This window comes from Salvelinus alpinus, chromosome 13 (genome assembly GCF_045679555.1).
Source record: "Salvelinus alpinus chromosome 13, SLU_Salpinus.1, whole genome shotgun sequence".
Taxonomy (NCBI): Eukaryota; Metazoa; Chordata; class Actinopteri; order Salmoniformes; family Salmonidae; genus Salvelinus; species Salvelinus alpinus.
The window spans coordinates 25,703,453-25,726,040 of NC_092098.1; the positions used below are offsets into that span (position 1 = coordinate 25,703,453).

At 42.3% G+C, this 22,588-nt stretch overlaps 1 protein-coding gene across 4 annotated transcripts; it reads right to left on the bottom strand.

The window, feature by feature from the left end:
• Positions 1-1,116: 1,116 nt before the first annotated feature.
• On the bottom strand, positions 1,117-21,923 carry LOC139537445 (ribosomal protein S6 kinase beta-1-like). Of its 4 annotated transcripts, none has more exons than XM_071338741.1 (14): positions 21,694-21,922; positions 16,546-16,589; positions 16,039-16,159; positions 15,851-15,919; positions 13,223-13,370; positions 13,040-13,097; positions 7,338-7,529; positions 7,057-7,147; positions 6,787-6,894; positions 5,763-5,825; positions 5,558-5,635; positions 5,331-5,438; positions 4,955-5,037; positions 1,117-4,842 (listed from the first exon to the last, which is right to left on the bottom strand). In XM_071338741.1, exons 1-14 carry the CDS (start codon positions 21,763-21,765, stop codon positions 4,584-4,586), a joined length of 1,494 nt encoding a protein of 497 aa, XP_071194842.1. In that variant the 5' UTR covers positions 21,766-21,922; the 3' UTR covers positions 1,117-4,583. The 4 variants fall into 4 exon arrangements, with proteins under 4 accessions (XP_071194842.1, XP_071194844.1, XP_071194841.1 ...); XM_071338743.1 differs by having other exon boundaries at positions 1,117-4,817; positions 4,921-5,037; XM_071338740.1 differs by having other exon boundaries at positions 1,117-5,037; positions 21,694-21,923.
• Positions 21,924-22,588: the final 665 nt, after the last annotated feature.

The following is a 22,588-nucleotide window of genomic DNA, read 5'->3' on the forward strand; positions in this document are numbered from 1 at the left end:
CCATGTTTCATGAGCTGTAATAAAAGATCCCAGAAATGTTCCATACACACAGAAAGCTTATTTGGCACAAATTTGTTTACATCCCTGTTAGTGAGCATTTCTCCTTTACCAAGATAACCCATCCACCTGACAGGTGTGGCATATCAACATGCAGATTAATCAGAATGTTCATTACACAGATGCACCCTGTGCTGGGGACAATAAAAGACCACTCTAAAATGTGCTGATTTGTCACACAACATATTGCCACAGATGTCTCAAGTTTTGAGGGAATATCCACCAAAGCTGTTGGCAGAGAATTTAGTGTTAATTTCTCTACCATAAGCGGCCTCCAACGTCGTTTTAGAGAATTTGGCAGTACCTCCAACCGGCCTCACAACCACAGACCATGTGTAACCACGCCAGCCCAGGACCTCCAGTTTCTTCACATGTGGGATCATCTGAGACCAGCCACCCAGACAGGTGATGAAACTGATGAGTATTTCTGTCTGTAATAAAGCCCTTTCTGATTGTCTCGATCTATGCCCTCCCAGGCTCACACATGGCTGCGCCCCTGCCCAATCATAAACCCATAGATTAGGGCCTAATTGATTGATTTCCTTTTATGAACAGTAACTCAGTAAAATTGTTGATATTGTTGCATTCTGCATTTATTCAACAGTTGGGTGAGTTCACATCTATTCAGGTAGTGACAGTCATTTTAGTTTGGATGTTCTTAACCATGTTTCCTGTGCTTAGCTCTTTGAGGCACTGCAGCCAATAACTAGGCTTGTGTCAAGGCAACCTAGGGACAGGATTCAATCTGTACCGCAGAGGATCCAGGTTGTAGCATGGTTGACATCTAAAGGTAATTTCCGATTCAGCTGACATCTGCAGTGCAATGTAAATGAAGAATTTCAGGCTATTTATTCAGGATTTCCCATGACAATTACAACTTTCACTGAAGAAAAATGTCAGAAGACAGCTTGATATTTAGCACAACTAGATGAGCACAATCACACTTACCTTAAGTCAGTGTTCCTTTTGGCCATTCCTGTGCAACTGCTGTTATGAGTTGAGCAGTAACTTTGGGGTTGCATAATCCATCCAGGTTGCACTATAATCACTTTCACAGTCTTCAACTCAGTAATGCTTTTTATTTTGTTCACATCCATATTACTCATCAACATCCAAACCCCCTGAAATGTCTAGGAATAAATATAAGGGTGAAATATTGACTCTGATTAACTGTTTGCAGCAGTCTTCTAATGAGAAGATCAATCATATTCATGTTCCCAAAAGCTCACTCATTTTGTTTCAGTTGAACACTGAACTATAAAAAGGTCCTCAAGCTCCGAAACCACGAGAGAAATCACTCAGATGAGTATCATTCAGATAATTTCAGTATCAACAGGTTAGAGCAGCACAGAAAACCACTTCAAAGACCCTATACCACTAGAGATAGAAACACATGGTCCAATCATCTTCCTCTGAAAATACATGCAATTTCTTCAAGAAAGTCACATCCCCAACCCCCCATTAGTTTTTGCATCAGTGACTATTTTTCATCACACACCTAAACTGCCCATGTGTCAACACTCTGCAGGCATCGTATTAAGTATCAAGTTTTCAGAATTAAAGAAGCCTGTACAAGATGATCAAAAAGTTACTTTCTGAACTTGTCCCTCGTACAATAGGATTCTATTTTGCCCCTTACATCATTCTTTATTCCAAACTAAAGAACAAACTGCTGCATTTTGAGGTTTCTCAAGAGATTCATTGGAAAAAACATATACTTAGACATTTTTTAAACATAATGTAAAATACATAAATACATTGTTTGCATAGTGTGACTGATGCAGTGGAAAAAATATATAATGGCACTTATAAAAAATAAAACAGAACTTGGATTATAAATATATTCAAAAAGGTAAGCCATGGTCACTGTGGGGGTGAAAGTTGCTCTGAAGCACACCAAACATCCTCTCCAATGGAACCTGAAGCCAAAGCAATTTGTCCATTCCTTCACTGACAAGCAGACAGGGGGGTGAACATTTATATTTTAATAAACCTCAGTCTTGGAATAAGAAATCCTTTGTCAGGATACGCATTCAATCGTATTGAACAGGACTTGTGTGTGTGTGTCCCTCTACAAACCTATCAGTCATGACGTAGGCCTAACAGATTCCAGAGAACGACCCAAATAAAACTGCCTGGTTCAAAAATATACAGAATAGTACAATTGTTTGCTTATTGAATGAGGCATATTTTCAAGTTTATCAAAATCACACACACACTTAAACATGATAGTCATCTTGGTCATGTGAGTCTGATAGCTCCATGGTGGGGGGAAACTACAGTATCTAAACTCACTGGAGCAAATAGTTACATCTCCAGACAAAAGGAATAATTTCAAGTTTAGGTCTCAGGAAGCATGCTGCCTTCATCTAGACAGAACCTTACAATTGGATTATTATTAATGTGACAAATGTTCCTGTTTGGGGAAGAGGAGGATCAAATGGCTTTTCTCCAGAGGCTAAGACAGTTAAAGACCACATACATGCATACATAAGCTTCAAGTCACACCATATTTCAAACAATCCCTAGCTAAAATGGAATCAGAGGTACTAGCCCTACTGATATCACCAAGGCTGCATAAAGACTGAGGGAAGCATCCATGAAGCACCTAGCCAGGTACATTATTAGAAAAATGCAACCTGGCAATTAGCTAAACACTAAAAGGCAGTGGTGATGAGAATTTGGCCTCAATGCTTTGCTTCTTTCAATTAAAAAAGACAAGCTCTCGGTTGGTCTCTGACAATCACAAATTGGCAGACGCCCAAAAAGAATAGGTCCATAATATTATAATAAACCTGCATGCATCATAATCGTGGAGAACTTATGTGGGTCTTCTGAGTAAGTGACACTCGAAAGGCATCGAGTCAGTTTACATTCAACGCAAAAACATACATAAAGGTTTTCCATCTACCTAGAGATCCAGTCAGACTGGTAAAGCAGTGTCAGCATTGAAGGATAAGTGGGGCAGGAGGCGATGCATTCAGCTGAAATGGTACACATCGTGTTTTTAGCTGCCCCTCCATCAATGACACCACATGTGGGGCGTGTTCAGCAGGACACAACGTTCAGGTATAAATGTGATATGTAGAACAAGGACTCATGTCAGCTTTATTCATTCCATTTCTATCGGCAACGTACAACAACGCTTGGCAACTGAACGTGGCTCAGGGTCATGTTAAGTAGGGATCAGGGAAATCGATGTTCTCATTGGACGAGTTCAGGTTGTACCTTCCTGTTTCACTCAGTGTCAATACGTTTTCTACATACAGAACACGGCCCAGACATGTTCTACAAGATTTATCCTGATGGGATGTTCAAGTGACAAAGCAGAAAAGGCATTGTTGATTCCATATTTTTTATAAATTGAACAATGTAATACACTATAGCAGGATAATTGAGTCTACAGTGAATATTGTGTTCTGTGTACATTGTGTCACTGTGATTGACTCCATCTACTGTATTCAGCTACAATGGATCCTGTAACCCCTCGTCAGCAAGTTCTAAAAATGAAGTAGAGGCATTTAAGGGGGAATCATCTCCACCCTCAGGCTTTAAAAGTCTATTACCCAGTTTCATTGATCAATAACGTCTCACTCCTGGTGAGGGAAAGCACTGCTGCATCAGGAGTAACACTCTGTCCCCACTCACCTAAAGTACAAAGCACCAGCGTGTCATGAGAAGCCAGCCCAGTGAAGCACACCGCAATCTGACAGCAGCATCTAGCAGCACTGCTCTCATCTCTTCCTCCAGATATACTCTACAGGGCTGAAGGAAGTAGTCAAGACCTCTTGCTGTTTGACTAAAGCTCTAATTGGTGGGAGGGAGTTCTCTCCCTAGTTCCTCCTCTCCCTAACAGGAGGCTCCTATAGTTTGTCATATCTGCTAGGGTAGACAGCCCTGTGTGGCTGCCAAGCTGCCCAACCAGGGAGAGGGGCAGGCAGGGATGGAAGGAAAGGAGGGAGGCAGGGATGGAAGGAAAGGAGGGAGGCAGGGATAGAAGGAAAGGAGGGAGGCAGGGATAGAAGGAAAGGAGGGAGGCAGGGATAGAAGGAAAGGAGGGAGGCAGGGATAGAAGGAAAGGAGGGAGGCAGGGATAGAAGGAAAGGAGGGAGGCAGGGATAGAAGGAAAGGAGGGAGGCAGGGATGGAAGGAAAGGAGGGAGGCAGGGATAGAAGGAAAGGAGGGAGGCAGGGATGGAAGGAAAGGAGGGAGGCAGGGATGGAAGGAAAGGAGGGAGGCAGGGATAGAAGGAAAGGAGGGAGGCAGGGATGGAAGGAAAGGAGGGAGGCAGGGATGGAAGGAAAGGAGGGAGGCAGGGATAGAAGGAAAGGAGGGAGGCAGGGATAGAAGGAAAGGAGGGAGGCAGGGATGGAAGGAAAGGAGGGAGGCAGGGATGGAAGGTGCGTCTGAAGGAGCTGGTGAATGGTGCCGACGGTCCGTCAGTCATTTAATTTCTATAAGTCTCTTAAAAGAAAAAAATAAGTGAATGGAGGATTTAGGAAAGAGAAGTTCTAGATGGAACAGTGTCATAGATTCATCTGGAGGTGCTTGGGCCGTTTGGAGATGGGGTAGGGGTAGGCCTGCTTCTTGAAGGGGCCGCCTGTGGTGGTGTTGCCAGAGGGCTTTCTGATAGGCAGGGGGGCAGACACCTCGTTGGAGGAAATGGCCATCTGCTCCACACCAACCTCCATGGGCTGGTCTCCAGACCCAAAACCCCAAAGGGACGAGGTTCCAGGCTGAGTGGGGGCCCGGGGCCAGCAGTCCCCCACAGCAAACCTCACTGGGCTGGGGGGCCAAGAGAAGAGGATACAGGGCAAGGTTAGAATAGTACTGACTGGGGGAGGGCAGACAGAATGGTGACATTTTAACAGTGAGGATAAATGGGCTTCCCAGAAACCTTCTTGGCGAGCTGACTTTTGCCTCAAAGGGGAATTTCTCCTTGATGTTTTCGAGGACGGAGGGAGCTACATACGTAAAACCCTGTGGGGAGGTTGTCACAGGGAAGATTACAGCCATTCTCCTCATGGTCAATCACAACCAAAACAACATAGGCCAGAGGAGATGTGCAATGAAACACTCATTAAACTATATCGGTTTCCATTAAAAAAATAACAGATGCAATGCAATAACCAACTATTTTTGTTTGTCTCAAAAAGAGAAAAAACAGTGTAGCTTCTGCCTACCCGTTTACGTGCAGCCGTGCACACAGTAAAACACACGCGCACAAACACAAGACCAAATGGAATGTGCAGAGTAAGCAGTAGGCAGCCTACCAGGAAGACTTGATTGGCACTTTCGCTGAGCGTGGAGTCATCAGGGCTGTCCACGGGAGTCTGGCTAGTGAACTTGGAGTCAAACTGGCTCACGTCATCAGCTGATTGCTGCAACGGAAGGAAAGAAGGAAACCGGTTAACCTCTAGTCTCTGTGGGTCAAGGAGGACTTGGTAGGCACAGGTGCTGTTCACAATGGAAATGCTATGAATAAGGAATGACGGCTCACCAGAAAAGGCTTGAATGGAGGCTCCACTTTGCGAGCGAGAAGATCATCCCAATTAATATGCCTGAAGAACGGGTGGCTCTGGAGAAGCGGACAGAATAACTTTACTTTTCCCAGAGAGAAAGCCACAACACATGAAGGTTGCTCTTTTTACCACCTTCAACAATGTTCTAATAATCCTACAACAGGTCTGTTTAAACTGTATTACCTGAATTTCTGAGGAGTCTCCTGGGCCTGCCCCCAGCCGTAACGAGGCATTGCGTTTCAGCAGCTGGAACAAAGGGAGTGACAGGTAATGCAAGTCTGCTCCTCAGTCTTCATTTGATCTGACTTGTGTTACATTAGACCAGGGTCCTCCAACACTGTTCCTGGAAAGCTACCCTCCTGTAGGTGCACTCCAAACCCAGTTGTAACTAACCTGATTTATCGTATCAACCAGCTAATTACTAGAATCAGGTGTGCTAGATTAGGGTTGGAGCAAAAACTTTAAATTATAGTAGGTTCAATGACTTGAATTCCATTTCGTTATCCACTCCCCTTCTGTGAGCTCAATGCACACATTAAACAGTTTATTTTGAGATATCAGATCCAGCCTGAACTGTGCTTTATGTAGTAGGGAGTTAGTTTCCAACAGGCCAATATTCTACATAGTTTAGTGCATAAAAATGTGGTAATTAACTACAATGACCATATTCCATTTGTCCGGTCTGTGTTTCTTTAATGCCTGCTACGAAAGAGACCTTCATAAAAAAGTTTGCCTTATTTACTTTGAAGAACTACAAAATAGTGATTTTGTCAGACAGCATATCTATAGAGATGAGATGACTTGGAATGAAATAATAAAGCTATCAAATAAAACTGAAATATTTTATTAAAGTAAGTTAATGTCAATAAATTATGGTTAATAAGTGATGAGCAGTAATGGACAGTCACTACCATCATAGGACTTTAATTGTTTTATTCTGTTACAGCATTCAACCCACATAATACATTTCATGTTTTAAAATTATAATACATTTAATGTTTTAAAATGATCGAAACAGAAATAAAAAAATGTGATTATTTTTGAATAATATAACCGACCTGAAACAAATCGCTCAGCACTACAGGACGGTAGCTCTTCAGGAACAGGGTTGAAGAGCCCAGCATTAGACAATCAGAAGGCAGAGCCTACCTGAAATGCCATCAAAACACTATTAGAACTGGGGCAGTTGAACATCTAACACCCTTACCTTTTTCAGAAGGTCCCTAGCTTCTTGTGTGAGGTAAGGTGGCAGGTTCAGTTTGCACTTTAAGATTTTGTCAATGGTCTTCTTCCTGTTTTCCCCAGTGAATGGTGGCTGTGGAGTAACATAAAAGCTATATCCAACTACAATACTGACATTGTGTCCCGCTGAGGTTAAACATAAATATTGATCAATCAAATGTTGATGTTGTCTTGTACAGAGTACATACGTTTTAAAGAAAATCAATGTTTCTCTTGAAAGAAGAGTTGTACTCACTGCTCCTGTCAGCATGTCGTACATGAGAGCTCCCAGGCTCCACCAGTCTACAGCCCGGTTGTGTCCACTCCTCATCAGGATCTCTGGGGCCCTGAAGTGACAGATGGGAGGGGAGTGGGTGAGGAGGACAGTCAGGTAAGCCTACACAATATGCAACCAAACACAAATTTCCTCAAACAAAAGAGTACGTAAAGTATTGCTCTGAGGAGATGGGACGTTTACAACAGACTCGGAGGCTGGCATTAACTTTTAATTGATTAATGATTAGGACCATAACTTGCATGTATTCTATGGTGCCACAGAAGGTGTGAGTAACAGTGCCGTCATGGATTGATTCTTTACACAGGCCAAAGTCTGTGAGCTTGACGTGACCGTTGTTGCTGAGCATGATGTTCTCTGGCTTCAGGTCTCTGTAGATGATGCCTTTCAGATGCAGGTGTCCCAAAGCCATGGAAATCTCTGCCAGATAGAAGCTGCAGAACAGAAAACAGAACTTTTACATCAAGTACAGTTAAAGTCGGAAGTTTTACATACACCTTGGCCAAATACATTTAAACTCAGTTTTTCACAATTCCTGACATTTAATCCTAGTAAAAATTCCCTGTCTTAGGTCAGTTAGGATCACCACTTTATTTTAAGAATGTGAAATGTCAGAATAATAGTAGAGAATGATTTATTTCAGCTTTTATTCATTTCACATTCCAAGTGGGTCACAAGTTTACATGCTACTAAATACTAATTGAGTGTATTGCCTTTAAATTGTTTAACTTGGGTCAAACGTTTTGGGTAGCCTTCCACAAGCGTCCCACAATAAGTTGGGGGAATTTTGGCCCATTCCTCCTGACAGAGCTGGTGTAACTGAGTCAGGTTTGTAGGCCTCCTTGCTCGCACACGCTTTTTCAGTTCTGCCCACAGATTTTCTATGGGATTGAGGTCAGGGCTTTGTGATGGCCCCTCCAATACCTTGACTTTGTTGTCCTTAAGCCATTTTGCCACAACTTTGGAAGTATGCTTGGGGTCATTGTACATTTGGAAGACCTATTTGCGACCAAGCTTGAACTTCCTGACTGATGTCTTGAGATGTTGCTTCAATATATCCACCTAATTTTCCTGCCTCATGATGCCATCTATTTTGTGAAGTGCACCAGTCCCTCCTGCAGCAAAGCACCCCCACAACATGATGTTGCCACCCCCGTGCTTCACAGTTGGGATGTTTTTTCCTCCAAACATAACAATGGTCATTATGGCCAAAAAGTTCTATTTTTGTTTCATCAGACCAGAAGACATTTCTCCAAAAAGTACAATCTTTGTCCCCATGTGCAGTTGCAAATCATAGTCAGGCTTTTTTTATGGCAGTTTTGGAGCAGTGGCTTCTTCCTTGCTGAGCGGCCTGTCAGGTTATGTCGGTATAGGACTCGTTTTACCGTGGATGTAGATACTTTTGTACCTGTTTCCTCCAGCATCTTCACATGGTCCTTTGCTGTTGTTCTGTGATTGATTTGCACTTTTCACACCAAAGTACGTTCATCTCTAGGAGACAGAACGCGTCTCCTTCCTGAGCGGTATGACAGCTGCGTGGTCCCATGGTGTTTATACCTGCGTACTATTGTTTGTACAGATGAACGTGGTACCTTCGGGCATTTGGAAATTGCTCCCAAGGATGAACCAGACTTGTGGAGGTCTACAAAAAATGTTCTGAAGTCTTGGCGGATTTCTTTTGATTTTCCTATGATGTCAAGCAAAGAGACACTGAGTTCGAAGGTAGGCCTTGAAATACATCCACAGGTATACCTCCAATTGACTCAAATTATGTCAATTAGACTATGAGAAGCTTCTAAAGCCATGACATCATTTTCTGAAATTTTCCAAGCTGTTTAAAGGCACAGTCAACTTAGTGTATGTAAACATCTGACCCACTGGAACTGTGATACAGTGTGTTAATAAGTGAAATAATCTGTCTTTGTTGGAAAAATTACTTGTGTCATGCACAAAGTAGATGTCCTAACCGGCCTGCCAAAACTATAGTTTGTTAACAAATTTGTGGAGTGGTTGAAAAACGAGTTAATGACTCCAACCTAAGTGTATGTAAACTTCCGACTTCAACTGTACATTCACAGTGTGCCTCAGCAAATATGGCATCTACAGTGCCTTCAGAAAGTATTCACACCACTTGACTTTTTCCACAATTTGTTGTGTTACAGCCTGATTTTAACATGGATTGCATTTAGATTGTTTTGTCACTGGCCTACACACAATACCCCATAATGTCAAAGTGGAATTGTGTTTGACATTTGACAAATGAAATACAAATGTAAAAGCTGAAATGTCTTGAGTCAATAAGTATTCAACCACTGTTATGGCTAGCCAAAAAGAAGAAGAAAAAAAAAGACATTGAATATCCCTATGAGCTTGGTGAAGTTCTTAATTACACTTTGGATGGTGCATCAATATCCCAGTCACTCCAAAAATACAGGTGTCCTTCCTAACTCAGTTGCTGGAGAGAGAGGAAACCAGCAGGGATTTCACCATGAGGCCAATGGTGAATTTAAAACAGTTACAGAGTAGTAATGGCTGTGATAGGAGAAAACTGAGGATGGATCAACAAAATTGGAGTTATTCCACAATACTAACCTAATTACTAACCCCTCTTCAAAGGAGGTGACACTCTTGACCCTAACAGCTACAGACCTATATCTATCCTACCCTGCCTTTCTAAGGTCTTCGAAAGCCAAGTCAACAAACAGATTACCGACCATTTCGAATCCCACCATACCTTCTCCGCTATGCAATCTGGTTTCAGAGCTGGTCATGGGTGCACCTCAGCCACGCTCAAGGTCATAAACGATATCTTAACCGCCATCGATAGGAAACAATACTGTGCAGCCGTATTCATTGACCTGGCCAAGGCTTTTGACTCTGTCAATCACCACATCCTCATCGGCAGACTCGACAGCCTTGGTTTCTCTAATGATTGCCTCGCCTGGTTCACCAACTACTTCTCTGATCGAGTTCAGTGTGTCAAATCGGAGGGTCTGATGTCCGGGCCTCTGGCAGTCTCCATGGGGGTGCCACAGGGTTCAATTCTTGGACCGACTCTCTTCTCTGTATACATCAATGATGTCGCTCTTGCTGCTGGTGATTCTCTGATCCACCTCTACGCAGACGACACTATTCTGTATACTTCTGGCCCTTCTTTTGACACTGTGTTAACAACCCTCCAGGCGAGCTTCAATGCCATACAACTCTCCTTCCGTGGCCTCCAATTGCTCTTAAATACAAGTAAAACTAAATGCATGCTCTTCAACCGATCGCTGCCTGCACCTGCCCGCCTGTCCAACATCACTACTCTGGACGGCTCTGACTTAGAATATGTGGACAACTACAAATACCTAGGTGTCTGGTTAGACTGTAAACTCTCCTTCCAGACTCACATCAAACATCTCCAATCCAAAGTTAAATCTAGAATTGGCTTCCTATTCCGCAACAAAGCATCCTTCACTCATGCTGCCAAACATACCCTTGTAAAACTGACCATCCTACCAATCCTCGACTTCGGTGATGTCATTTACAAAATAGCCTCCAAAACCCTACTCAATAAATTGGATGCAGTCTATCACAGTGCCATCCGTTTTGTCACCAAAGCCCCATATACTACCCACCACTGCGACCTGTACACTCTCGTTGGCTGGCCCTCGCTTCATACTCGTCGCCAAACCCACTGGCTCCAGGTCATCTACAAGACCCTGCTAGGTAAAGTCCCCCCTTATCTCAGCTCGCTGGTCACCATAGCAGCACCTACCTGTAGCACGCGCTCCAGCAGGTATATCTCTCTGGTCACCCCCAAAACCAATTCTTCCTTTGGCCGCCTCTCCTTCCAGTTCTCTGCTGCCAATGACTGGAACGAACTACAAAAATCTCTGAAACTGGAAACACTTATCTCCCTCACTAGCTTTAAGCACTAGCTGTCAGAGTAGCTCAGATTACTGCACCTGTACATAGCCCATCTATAATTTAGCCCAAACAACTACCTCTTTACCTACTGTATTTATTTATTTATTTTGCTCCTTTGCACCCCATTATTTTTATCTCTACTTTACACTTTCTTCCACTGCAAACCAACCATTACAGTGTTTTTTTTTTACTTGCTATATTGTATTTACTTCGCCACCATGGCCTTTTAATATTTTTTATATATATATTTTGTTTGCCTTCACCTCCCTTATCTCACCTCACTTGCTCACATTGTATATAGACTTATTTTTCACTGTATTATTGACTGTATGTTTGTTTTACTCCATGTGTAACTATGTGTTGTTGTATGTGTCGAACTGCTTTGCTTTATCTTGGCCAGGTCGCAATTGTAAATGAGAACGTGTTCTCAATTTGCCTACCTGGTTAAATAAAGGTGAAATAAATAAATAAATAAAAAATTGACAGAGTGAAAAGAAGGAAGCCTGCACAGAATAAAACTATTCCAAAACATGCATCCTGTTTGTAATAAGGCACTGAATACTGCAAAAAAATGTGGCAAAGCAATTAACCTTTTGTCCTGAATACAAAGTATTATGTTTGGGGAAAATCCAATATAACACATTACTGAATAACACTCTCCATATTTTCAAGCAGAGTGGTGGTTGCATCATATTATGAGTATAATTAAGGACTGGGGAGTTTAAAGATAAAATAGAAACGAAATGGAGCTAAGCACAGGCAAAAATCCTAGAGGAAAACTCGGTTCAGTCTGTTTTCCACCAGACACTGGGAGATGAATTCACCTTTCAGCAGGACAATAACCTAAAACACAAGGCCAAATCAACACTGGAGCTGCATACCAAGAAGACAGTGAATGTTCTTGAGTGGCCAAGTTACAGTTGACTAAATCTACTTGTAAAAATAAATAATAGGCAAATGTTGGACAATACAGGTGTGGTAAGCTCTTAAAGACCTTCCCAGAAAGATTCAGATCTGTAATCGCTGCCAAAGGTTCTTCTACAAAGTATTGACCAGGGGTGTGAATACTTACAGAAATTAGATATTTATGCATTTAATTTTCAATAAATGTGTTAATTTCTAAAAACATATTTTCACTTTGTCATTATGGGGTATTGCGTGTAGATGAGTAAGAAAATATACATTTAATACATTTTGAATTCAGGCTGAAACAACAAAACGTGGAATAAGTCCAACAAGCTCTGTCTCAAGTCAGGATTAGACATTCATCCATGTTTCTCAAACATAAAATTTCAACGTTGTTCCAAACGTCAAATTTCAACGTTGTTCCAAACGTCAAATTTCAACGTTGTTCCAAACGTCAAATTTCAACGTTGTTCCAAACGTCAAATTTCAAAGTGTTTAAGGTTAAGTTCAGGCATTAACTCCAAATTTTTAAAAGTAAGAGTTAAGGATTGGGATAGGTTTAAGACAAAAACAACTTTCTATCGCTGGATTCGAACATACAACCTTTGGCACCAGAGGCAGATGCTTACGCCCATCCACAACGCCCTAGCAAAACCGAAACCTACTTGAAGGTAAAAGCGCCCACTGTTGCCCCTAGAGGTAGTTTTCCACGTCATCTCCAGGCATCCTCAGACATGGATGGACGTCGAATACTGGCATGTATCGCGGGCGAACTGGCTAAATAAGTCAAGGGTATGAATACTTTCTGAAGGCACTGTATATAGTTACACAGGACTATGACGAAAAACCTTTCCGTCAAGCAGGAATAGCAGATATTTTCACAGCCCTTTTTTAATGCATCCTTTCAGATTTGCCTTTAGCTGCCCTCGCTACATTCTAAACATGAGGTGTTGTGGTTTCAACATCATTACATTTGTCTGCTTCTAGAAATGGTTCAACCTTATGCTATGTAATCACTACCTTCATCTGCCGTCTGTTGACACTTGGGAGTGAGGACTGCAGGGTCCAGAAACTCATATCTATTCTACACACTAGATACACATCTCCAGCATGACTGATCACTTACCACGCTGTGTCCTCCATAAAGATCCCCTCCCTTTCCAATTGCATAAACAGCTCCCCACCTACAAATAACAAATACAGCATTAAATTATTTGCCATTGTGTGTGCGAATGATGCGTGTAGGTGTACGCTACGCTGTGTTGTGTGGTTTGTGTGTATGCGCACACACCATGCCTCAGCCACTCACCAGAAAGGTACTCCAGGATGAGGTACAGCTTGCCCCCTGTCTGGAAGGCATAGATGAGGTCCACTATGAATGGGTGCTTCACCTCCTCCAGGATATTCCTCTCTGCCTTGGTGTGAGCAGTGTCCTTAGCGTTACGCACTATCATGGCCTGGAGGGATCAAACAAGGCTTGGAATGTCAAGCACTGTCAGTATTATAACAATGGTAGCACTTTACATTCACAGCAGAGAACATAATGGTAATAACCTGGTAATAGTATGGTAAGTTAGTCAGCCCAAATTAAAAACATTTCTTACAGATAGAAACTGAGGTATGATATGCATTTGAAAAGAAGGACACTGACTACCGGATCCAGACGCTCTGAAGACATAACAGCGTGAAGGAAATTCTCATTTGGTATCTGGTTTAGATTATTATTTTAATGCTCTCCCTTTTTCCCCAGCATTAGTAAAGGGAGAGAACCTCTCTGCTCTGAGCCATGTCATTAATGCAGTTATCTTCGCCCTCAGGTCCAGATCATGTGCAAATCTTGTTGGCTCAAAGGAATCCAAAACATTCAAACCACTCTGGACAAAAATATATACACAACATATGAAGTGTTGGTCCCATCTTTCATGAGCTGAAATAAAAAATCCCAGAAATGTTCCATAATCACACAAACCTTTGGCTCAAATTTTGTGCAAATTTTTTACATCCCTGTTTGTGAGCATTTCTACTTTACCAAGATAATCCATCCACCTGACAGGTGTGGCATATCAAGAAGCTGCCTAAACAGCAGGATCATTACACAGGTGCACCTTGTACTGGGGACAATAAAAGGCCACTAAAACGTGCAGTTTTGTCACACAACGCCACAGATGTCTCAAGTTGATGCAGCGTGCAATTGGCATGATGACTGCAGGCATGTCCACCAAAGTGGTTGCCAGAGAATTGAATGTTCATTTCTCTACCATAAGCTGCATCCAATGTCGTTTTAGAGAATTTGGCAGTACATCCACCCGGCTTCACAACCGCAGACCACATGTAACCACGCCATCCCTGGACCTCCACATCTGGCAGGATAGTCTGAGGAGGTGTGGAGGGGTGCTGAGGAGTATTTGTCTGAAATAAAGCCCTTTCTGATTGGCTGGGCCTGCCTCCCAAGTGGGTGGGCCTACGCCCGCCCAGGCCCACCCATGGCTGCCCCCCTGCCCAGTCCTATTAAACCCATAGATAAGGGCCTAATGAATTTATTTCAATTGACTGATTTCCTTATATGAACTGTAAATCAGTAAAATCTTTGAAATTGCTGCATGTTGCATTTATATCAGTATACTGTACTTCAGCCGTCGGGTCCAATAGTAGATCTGTTTGTTGGATTAAGCCGGAGCCCTGTGGCAGAACTAGAAGCCAGAGCACGAGAGCAGAGCATGGTCAGTTTGTAAGTCGCTCTGGATAAGAGCGTCTGCTAAATGACTTAAATGTAATGTAAAATGTCAGTCATTTGCGTGAGGCTCTGTGCCTACCGTGCTACATAGCCACTTACATGCACAGCGATGGGTTCTGACACGGCAGATTAAGTCAACCATGCTAAACACCAATGCTGGGTAATGTCTGCTGCACACATAGGAGTTTCCATAACCTCATCCCAGGCTCAATTGCTACTGCGTATAGAACCTGGAAACACTGCAACAAAGTGGGACTTGAAGGGGGCGTTGTTTGAAATCAAGGCAGGAGAGAGAGAGCCTGCTACAGCTGTAGGCCTATTAGATGGGACTTTGAAAAATTCTGATTCTTTCTTTTTATATATAAAATGTATTATATATATATATAATAAAAATCGGCAATCAAAATAAATGTCCCATTCACAGCGACCATATCATTTTTGGAAGACCCAATTGATTCGGAGTTAGCGCATATAAAGTTAGTGAAAACTATTTCTAAGACGCATACTTTACAATTTCTCAAACGCAGTTCCTTGTTTAGCCAAAATCACTTGTGCTGCTTGCACTATGAAATCCAAAGGGGTGGTTCTGAAGGTTATGCTAGATGGTGATGGACAAAGATCAGCCAATTAGAGAGGGTTTCCAAGAAGTGAGGGAAAGAGGTGGGACCCTTGGGTTTCATTTGGCAGTGATGATGACTGCTGGTTGCCTGGTTAAACACCTTCATCCTCAGTAACAGAGGTAGAATAGGAATCTGAGCTCTTAGCTCCTGCATGGTAGCAACAGTAAATACAGACACATACAAACTATAAACAAAACCCCTATTACCAAAACCTGTAAGGCTTCTGGGAAACAGAGGTTGGTTCTGGGGCCAAGATGCAAACCAGACGGGCGGTCGTCAATTACAGAAAGGAGCCGATGGAAAGAAAATGGGGAGAACGAACAGCCCTGAGGTTTCATGGTAAGTCGTTCAGTCAATTTGTTTAAGTTATGTGTTCGGCAGCTTCACTTCTGACTGCGTGCCTGAATGACTGCACCGGTGCGTTCTGTATACTACTGTAACAAGAGGGTCAGTGTTCAATCTGTGCTCATTGTCATATCAATGATACTTAGAGAATAAATATCACAGAAGTTAAGTGTGCAGTTCCTTAGGGGCAGACGAGACAAGAGATAAGTATCTCAGCCTGATAACCCAAACAGCCCACCTTCTTCAAGACCTTCATAGCGAAGATCTTTCCCGAAGTAGCACCCGACATCTTACGAACTTGAAAAACCTGAATGTGATTGGAGGAAAAGAAAAAAAACATGAATTTCACTGAATTGATGCCATCTAATCGAAGGGGAAGACATGAGAATACTTGATCAAGGCATAGGGCGATTAGGGATAGCTCACCTTTCCATAGCCTCCTTTTCCTAAAACTCGGAGCAACTCAAAGCATTCCGGACGAATCTGCTCCGTTCCTTTGTTGACGCTGTCTTCAGAGATTTCAAACTTTTCACAGTCATCCATGTTACTTGAAAAAATAATAAAAAAGACAACCGTTGAAACATAACTCATACATGTCAAATACACATCAACATTGAGTCAATGTTGAATGGACCTGAATGACAAGTCCTGCACAACCAACTTTATCTGAGGAGTTCTATCATCTCTGGACTACCATCACAATTGTCCTGTATCTGTTCATCAAAGCATACATCATAACAGTGATCAAAGGTGTTCCTGTAATTGACAAAGATCAGATTACACAGATCCCTGTAGTGCAAATATATTGACACCTAAGACAAAACAAACAGGATAACATGACAAAGAAGAATTGTGTTGTCAAACATGTTGTGGCAAGTGTGCCACATAAGCTTGAGTGCCAAAATACAGGCTGAACCTGTTGTAAATACTCACAATTCAAACCCGCTGCATTGCCGCCCATATTCGCTCATTTGGATCTAGCAACAACAAAAAAGGAGAAGGCCAGGCCCCAAAGGCTGAATAGATTTTTTTTGCATCTACAGTGTATTCGGAAAGTATTCAGACCCCCTTCCCTTTTTCCACAATTTGTTACGTTACAGCCTTATTCATTCACATACATACATACATACATACACACACATACAGTGGGGAGAACAAGTATTTGATACACTGACGATTTTGCAGGTTTTCCTACTTACAAAGCATGTAGAGGTCTGTAATCTTTATCATAGGTACACTTCAAATGTGAGAGAAGGAATCTAAAACAAAAATCCAGAAAATCACATTGTATGATTTTTAAGTAATTAATTTGCATTTTATTGCATGACATAAGTATTTGATACATCAGAAAAGCAGAACTTAATATTTGGTACAGAAACCTTAGTTTGCAATTACAGAGATCATACGTTTCCTGTAGTTCTTGACCAGGTTTGCACACACTGCAGCAGGGATTTTGGCCCACTCCTCCATACAGACCTTCTCCAGATCCTTCAGGTTTCGGGGCTGTCGCTGGGCAATACGGACTTTCGGCTCCCTCCAAAGATTTTCTATTGGGTTCAGGTCTGGAGACTGGCTAGGCCACTCCAGGACCTTGAGATGCTTCTTACGGAGCCACTCCTTAGTTGCCCTGGCTGTGTGTTTCGGGTCGTTGTCATGCTGGAAGACCCAGCCACGACCCATCTTCAATGCTCTTACTGAGGGAAGGAGGTTGTTGGTCAAGATCTCGCGATACATGGCCCCATCCATCCTCCCCTCAATACGGTGCAGTCGTCCTGTCCCCTTTGCAGAAAAGCATCCCCAAAGAATGATGTTTCCACCTCCATGCTTCACGGTTGGGATGGTGTTCTTGGGGTTGTACTCATCCTTCTATTCCTCCAAACACGGCGAGTGGAGTTTAGAGCAAAAAGCTCTATTTTTGTCTCATTAGACCACATGACCTTCTCCCATTCCTCCTCTGGATCATCCAGATGGTCATTGGCAAACTTCAGACGGGCCTGGACATGCGCTGGCTTGAGCAGGGGGACCTTGCGTGCGCTGCAGGATTTTAATCCATGACGGCGTAGTGTGTTACTAATGGTTTTCTTTGAGACTGTGGTCCCAGCTCTCTTCAGGTCATTGACCAGGTCCTGCCGTGTAGTTCTGGGCTGATCCCTCACATTCCTCATGATCATTGATGCCCCACGAGGTGAGATCTTGCATGGAGCCCCAGACCGAGGGTGATTGACCGTCATCTTGAACTTCTTCCATTTTCTAATAATTGTGCCAACAGTTGTTGCCTTCTCACCAAGCTGCTTGCCTATTGTCCTGTAGCCCATCCCAGCCTTGTACAGGTCTACAATTTATCCCTGATGTCCTTACACAGCTCTCTGGTCTTGGCCATTGTGGAGAGGTTGGAGTCTGTTTGATTGAGTGTGTGGACAGGTGTCTTTTATACAGGTAACGAGTTCAAACAGGTGCAGTTAATACAGGTAATGAGTGGAGAACAGGAGGGCTTCTTAAAGAAAAACTAACAGGTCTGTGAGAGCCGGAATTCTTACTGGTTGGTAGGTGATCAAATACTTATGTCATGCAATAAAATGCAAATTAATTACTTAAAAATCATACAATGTGATTTTCTGGATTTTTGTTTTAGATTCCGTCTCTCACAGTTGAAGTGTACCTATGATAAAAATGACAGACCTCTACATGCTTTGTAAGTAGGAAAACCTGCAAAATCGGCAGTGTATCAAATACTTGTTCTCCCCACTGTATATTTTTTATTTTAAAATGTCCTCAATCTACACACAATACCCCGTTACGATAAAGCAAAAACAGGTTTTTAGAAACGTTTGCAAATGTATAAAAAAAGTGCAAATGTATTATTTACATAACTATTCAGACCCTTTGCTACGAGACTCAAAGTTGAACTCAGGTGCATCCTGTTTCCATTGATCATCCTTGAGATGTTTCTACAACTTGATTGGAGTCCACCAGTGGTTAATTTAATTGATTTGACATGATTAGGAAAGGAATACACCTGTCTATATAAAAAGGTCCCACAGCCGACAGTGCATTTCAGAGCAAAAACCAGGCCAGGAGGTCAAAGGAATTGTCCGTAGAGCTCAGAGACAGGATTGTGTCAGCACAGATCTGGGGAATGATGAAAAGTTTCTGCAGCATTGAAGGTCCCGAAGAACACAGTGGTCTCCATAATTCTTACATGGAAGAAGTTTGGACTCATCAAGACTCTTCCTGTAGTATATATAGCTATTGTTATTTACTGCTGCTCTTTAATTATGTGATTCTTATCTCCTTTTTTTAGGAATTTTCTTAAAACTGCGTTGTTGGTTAGGGGCTTGTAAGTAAGCATTTCACTGTAAGGTCTACACCCACTGTATTTGGCGCATGTGACAAATACATTTTTATTTTGATTAGAGCTGGCCGCCCAGCCAAACTGAGCAATCAATGGAGAAGGGCCTTGGTCAGGGAGGTGACCAAGAAACCGATGGCCACTCTGACAGAGGTCCAGAGTTCCTCTGTGGAGATGGGAGAACCTTCCAGAAGGACAACCATCTCTGCAGCACTCCACCAAACAGGCCTTTATGGTAGAGCGGCCAGACGGAAGCCACTCCATAGTAAAAGGCACATGAGAGTCCGCTTGGAGTTTGCCAAAAGGCACCTAAAGATCTCTGACCACGAGAACAAGATTCTCTGGTCTGATGAAACCACGATTGAACACACTGGCCTGAATGTCAAGCGTCATGTCTGGAGGAAACCTGGCACCATCCCTATGGTGAAGCATGGTGGTGACTTCATCATGCTGTGGGGATGTTTTTCAGCGGCAGGGACTGGGAGACTAGTCAGGATCGAGGGAAAGATGAACGGAGCAAAGTACAGAGAGATCCTTGATGAATTCCTGAGCGCTCTGGAGCAGGTTCTCAGACTGGGGAAAAGGTTCACTTTCCAACAAGACAATGCAGGGGTGGATTTGGGACAAGTCTCTGAACAATTTAGAAACCTGTTTTACTTTGTCATTATGGGGTATTATGTGTAGATTGAGGAAGATATTAGATTTTTTACAATTTAATGTATATTTTCTTTAGTTTATCATACTATTGTCAACATTTGTATGAATTTTAGTCACTTTAAAAATGAACATACGTCAATAATTGTAAAGCTCACTTCATTGAATTACACAATTTCCAAGCCCATTTCATAGAGAATGTTACAAACTGGATGACATTTAGGGTGTGTTCGTAAATTCAATCTGGAGTGCCAGAGTGCGCGGTTTGTAAATTCAGAGCGTTGTCAGATTGTCCGTTAGTAAATTCAGATCGTTTCGCTCTCGGAGCTTTCAGAGTGCACACTGGATGCTCTGGCTGAGAAGTAGGGTTGATCTGAGCATTCTGACCACACAACAGCAGTCAAGCACCCAAGTTAACTGGCTAACTAGCTACTTCCAGACACAAATGAGAGAACACCTCATTGACCATTTTACTCACCTGAGCACAGCTGGTTATGCTGTTTTCATGTTATCCAGAGCATTGGTGACTAACTCCACTGCTGGCATCAATTTAATTAAGCTTTTTTGCTGACATTTACTGACACCAGCCATATTCAACAGGTGTTGAGCGTTCGTAAATTCCTAGTTAGTCTGCGCTCTGGCACACTCACACGAGAGTAGATAGCCCAACTAAATTTACAAACGCACCCTACGTAACTTACTTTGAAGAGATGGTGATTGGGTCTAAATAGGCTTTTGGTAGTTTTAACTCAGTGTACTTGTCTTTAACTGTAACTTCCCGAAAGTCAGACTTCTCACATGCCCCCAAAAAATCTCAGCTTCAGAAGCATCTGCATTCACCAAATGTTGTGTGGTTATCCTTAGATATATTCTCCCAACTTGCCCAGAGGGAATTGTTGACAATGCTTTTTATTCTAGATAACATTTTATTTAAAAAAATATTATATTCTCCATAAATGCATTTTACATACACCTTTAGGATTTTGTAGATAGAAAGATGATAGTATTTATACACACTGCTCTGGACAAGTCCAGGCCTGGAGTATCTTAAAATTAAACCAAAAGATTTAGGCTGACATCATCCAGTGTCCAGAATTTTTTATTTGCATCTACATTCAACTGGTATTCAGTTGATAGTGATATGATAAAGGAAATACATTTTACAGCACCTAATGGTACTGTAACTGGAACAGGTGTATTATTGAAGTTGCTTAGCAATGGAGAAGGATCAGTCCTGCTAAGGTCAGGCACCACACCCTAACACAGATTTTTTTTCTCTTAATCATATCACAAACAATTACCAGGTTAATGTAGACAAATAAAATACAAAAAAGTATCTCAGCAATAAAACTACTATTTGTTACTGTGTATTCATAAGGGACTGACTGCATCTCAATCTAGTGGCAGACTGCTGAAGAAAAACAAGCTAATGACGCTAAAATAAATTATGTTTGAAAGAGTACAACCACTTGTTTCACTTGATGCAGAAATCTGATTATGCGCATGACAGAGGTCAGGTGGTTTCATGTGTTTTTTTTATCTAGACAATTATTAGCTGATGCACTTCAAAAATATTCTGGTTGTTAAACGAATCCATCAATGCGTGCCTCCTTTATTTTTATTTAACTTGGCAAGTCAGTTAATAAGAACATTCTTATTTACAATGACGGCCTACCAAAATGTATTCTGCGGGGACGGGGGCTGGAATTAAAAATAAAAATATAGGACAAAACCCATAACACTACATTAAGAGAGACCTGAGACAATAACATAGCAGCAACATGACAACACAGCATATTAGCAACACAACATGGTACAAACATTGGGCAAAGAAACAAAGGGCAAGAAGGTAGAGACAATACATCAGGCGAAACATGGATAGTTTCTTGAGAAGACAGATAGGTCTGTTTTAGTTGGTTAGCTAACCATCTAGCCACCAACGTCAAGACCGCCTTGGGTTCCGCTAGCTAATGGCTAGCTAGCGCGAGTTAGTTTGCACCTCCCTACATCACTAGCAGCTAGCTCTAACTACCATAACGATAGAACCTAGCTAGCTTATGTTTTGCTTGGTAACTCACTCCATCCTCGAGTTCGTCCTCAGACACATTTTCGTCCTGCTGATCCAAATCAATGTCGAATACCCCCGCCATGGCCTTTGCTTGTTCCCTCTCACTCAGTGCGAATGAAGGGCTCTTCTTCACTGCCTCATGGAATATACATCGCCGCGATACCGGCTACAGTAGAAACCATGCTGCCGAACAAAAACAAAACCGAGCCAAGTGTTGAGCACGCGCACTTCTTCTTTGGGTTTTATGGCGGACTACACCCCAAAAGGTGTATTGCTGCCACCAACTGGACGGTTTGAAACCAAATTAAATAAATGAATCCATACGTAATAGTGAAACTAACTTAGTCCACCCTAAAACAATTCTACATTGCCAAAACAAACAAAACGTACATTTTTTCAGTTATCCTTATCTCCATGAGAGGGTGGTAGGGCTTGTGCCAATATTCCATATAACTCCTTCGCTGATAAATCTTTCAGCCCCAGGAACCGCTCTGCAGCAATCACTATTATTTATATCTTCCTGGACCTTCTCTCCACCTTGACAGTGCCATTAATTACCATAGCTATAAATGCCACAAAGTCCACCTTCTTAACATGTCAGGATCCTGCTGATGAAAGGCAACCCCTGCAGCCTGCAGTGTAGGCCTATCCACTACCATGCAAAACCTTTTCACAGCTGCTGCATATGAAATGCTCTGTACAACCCTGACTTTGGCCACCTCATTCTCTTTCACCCTCGTGGGGCATTTGGAAGACGTGGCTTCATGGTTCCCTCCGCAATTGTAACATTCATCACTTTTATAACACATAATATGATTCTTTCCACAACTTGGACATCTCGGCTTCTCCCTTCTGCAAACACTTGCTACATGACCAAAAGCTTTACAATGATCACACTGCATTGG

Coding starts and splice junctions, on each gene's coding strand:
- LOC139537445 (XM_071338740.1), bottom strand. CDS start 21,765: ATGGCGGGGGTATTCGACATTGATTTGGATCAGCAGGACGAAAATGTG. Junction 13,371..15,850: donor CTATGAAGGTCTTGAAGAAG/GTGGGCTGTTTG, acceptor TGATCCCTCCAG/GCCATGATAGTGCGTAACGC. Junction 7,530..13,039: donor TTTATGGAGGACACAGCGTG/GTAAGTGATCAG, acceptor TCTGTTCTGCAG/CTTCTATCTGGCAGAGATTT.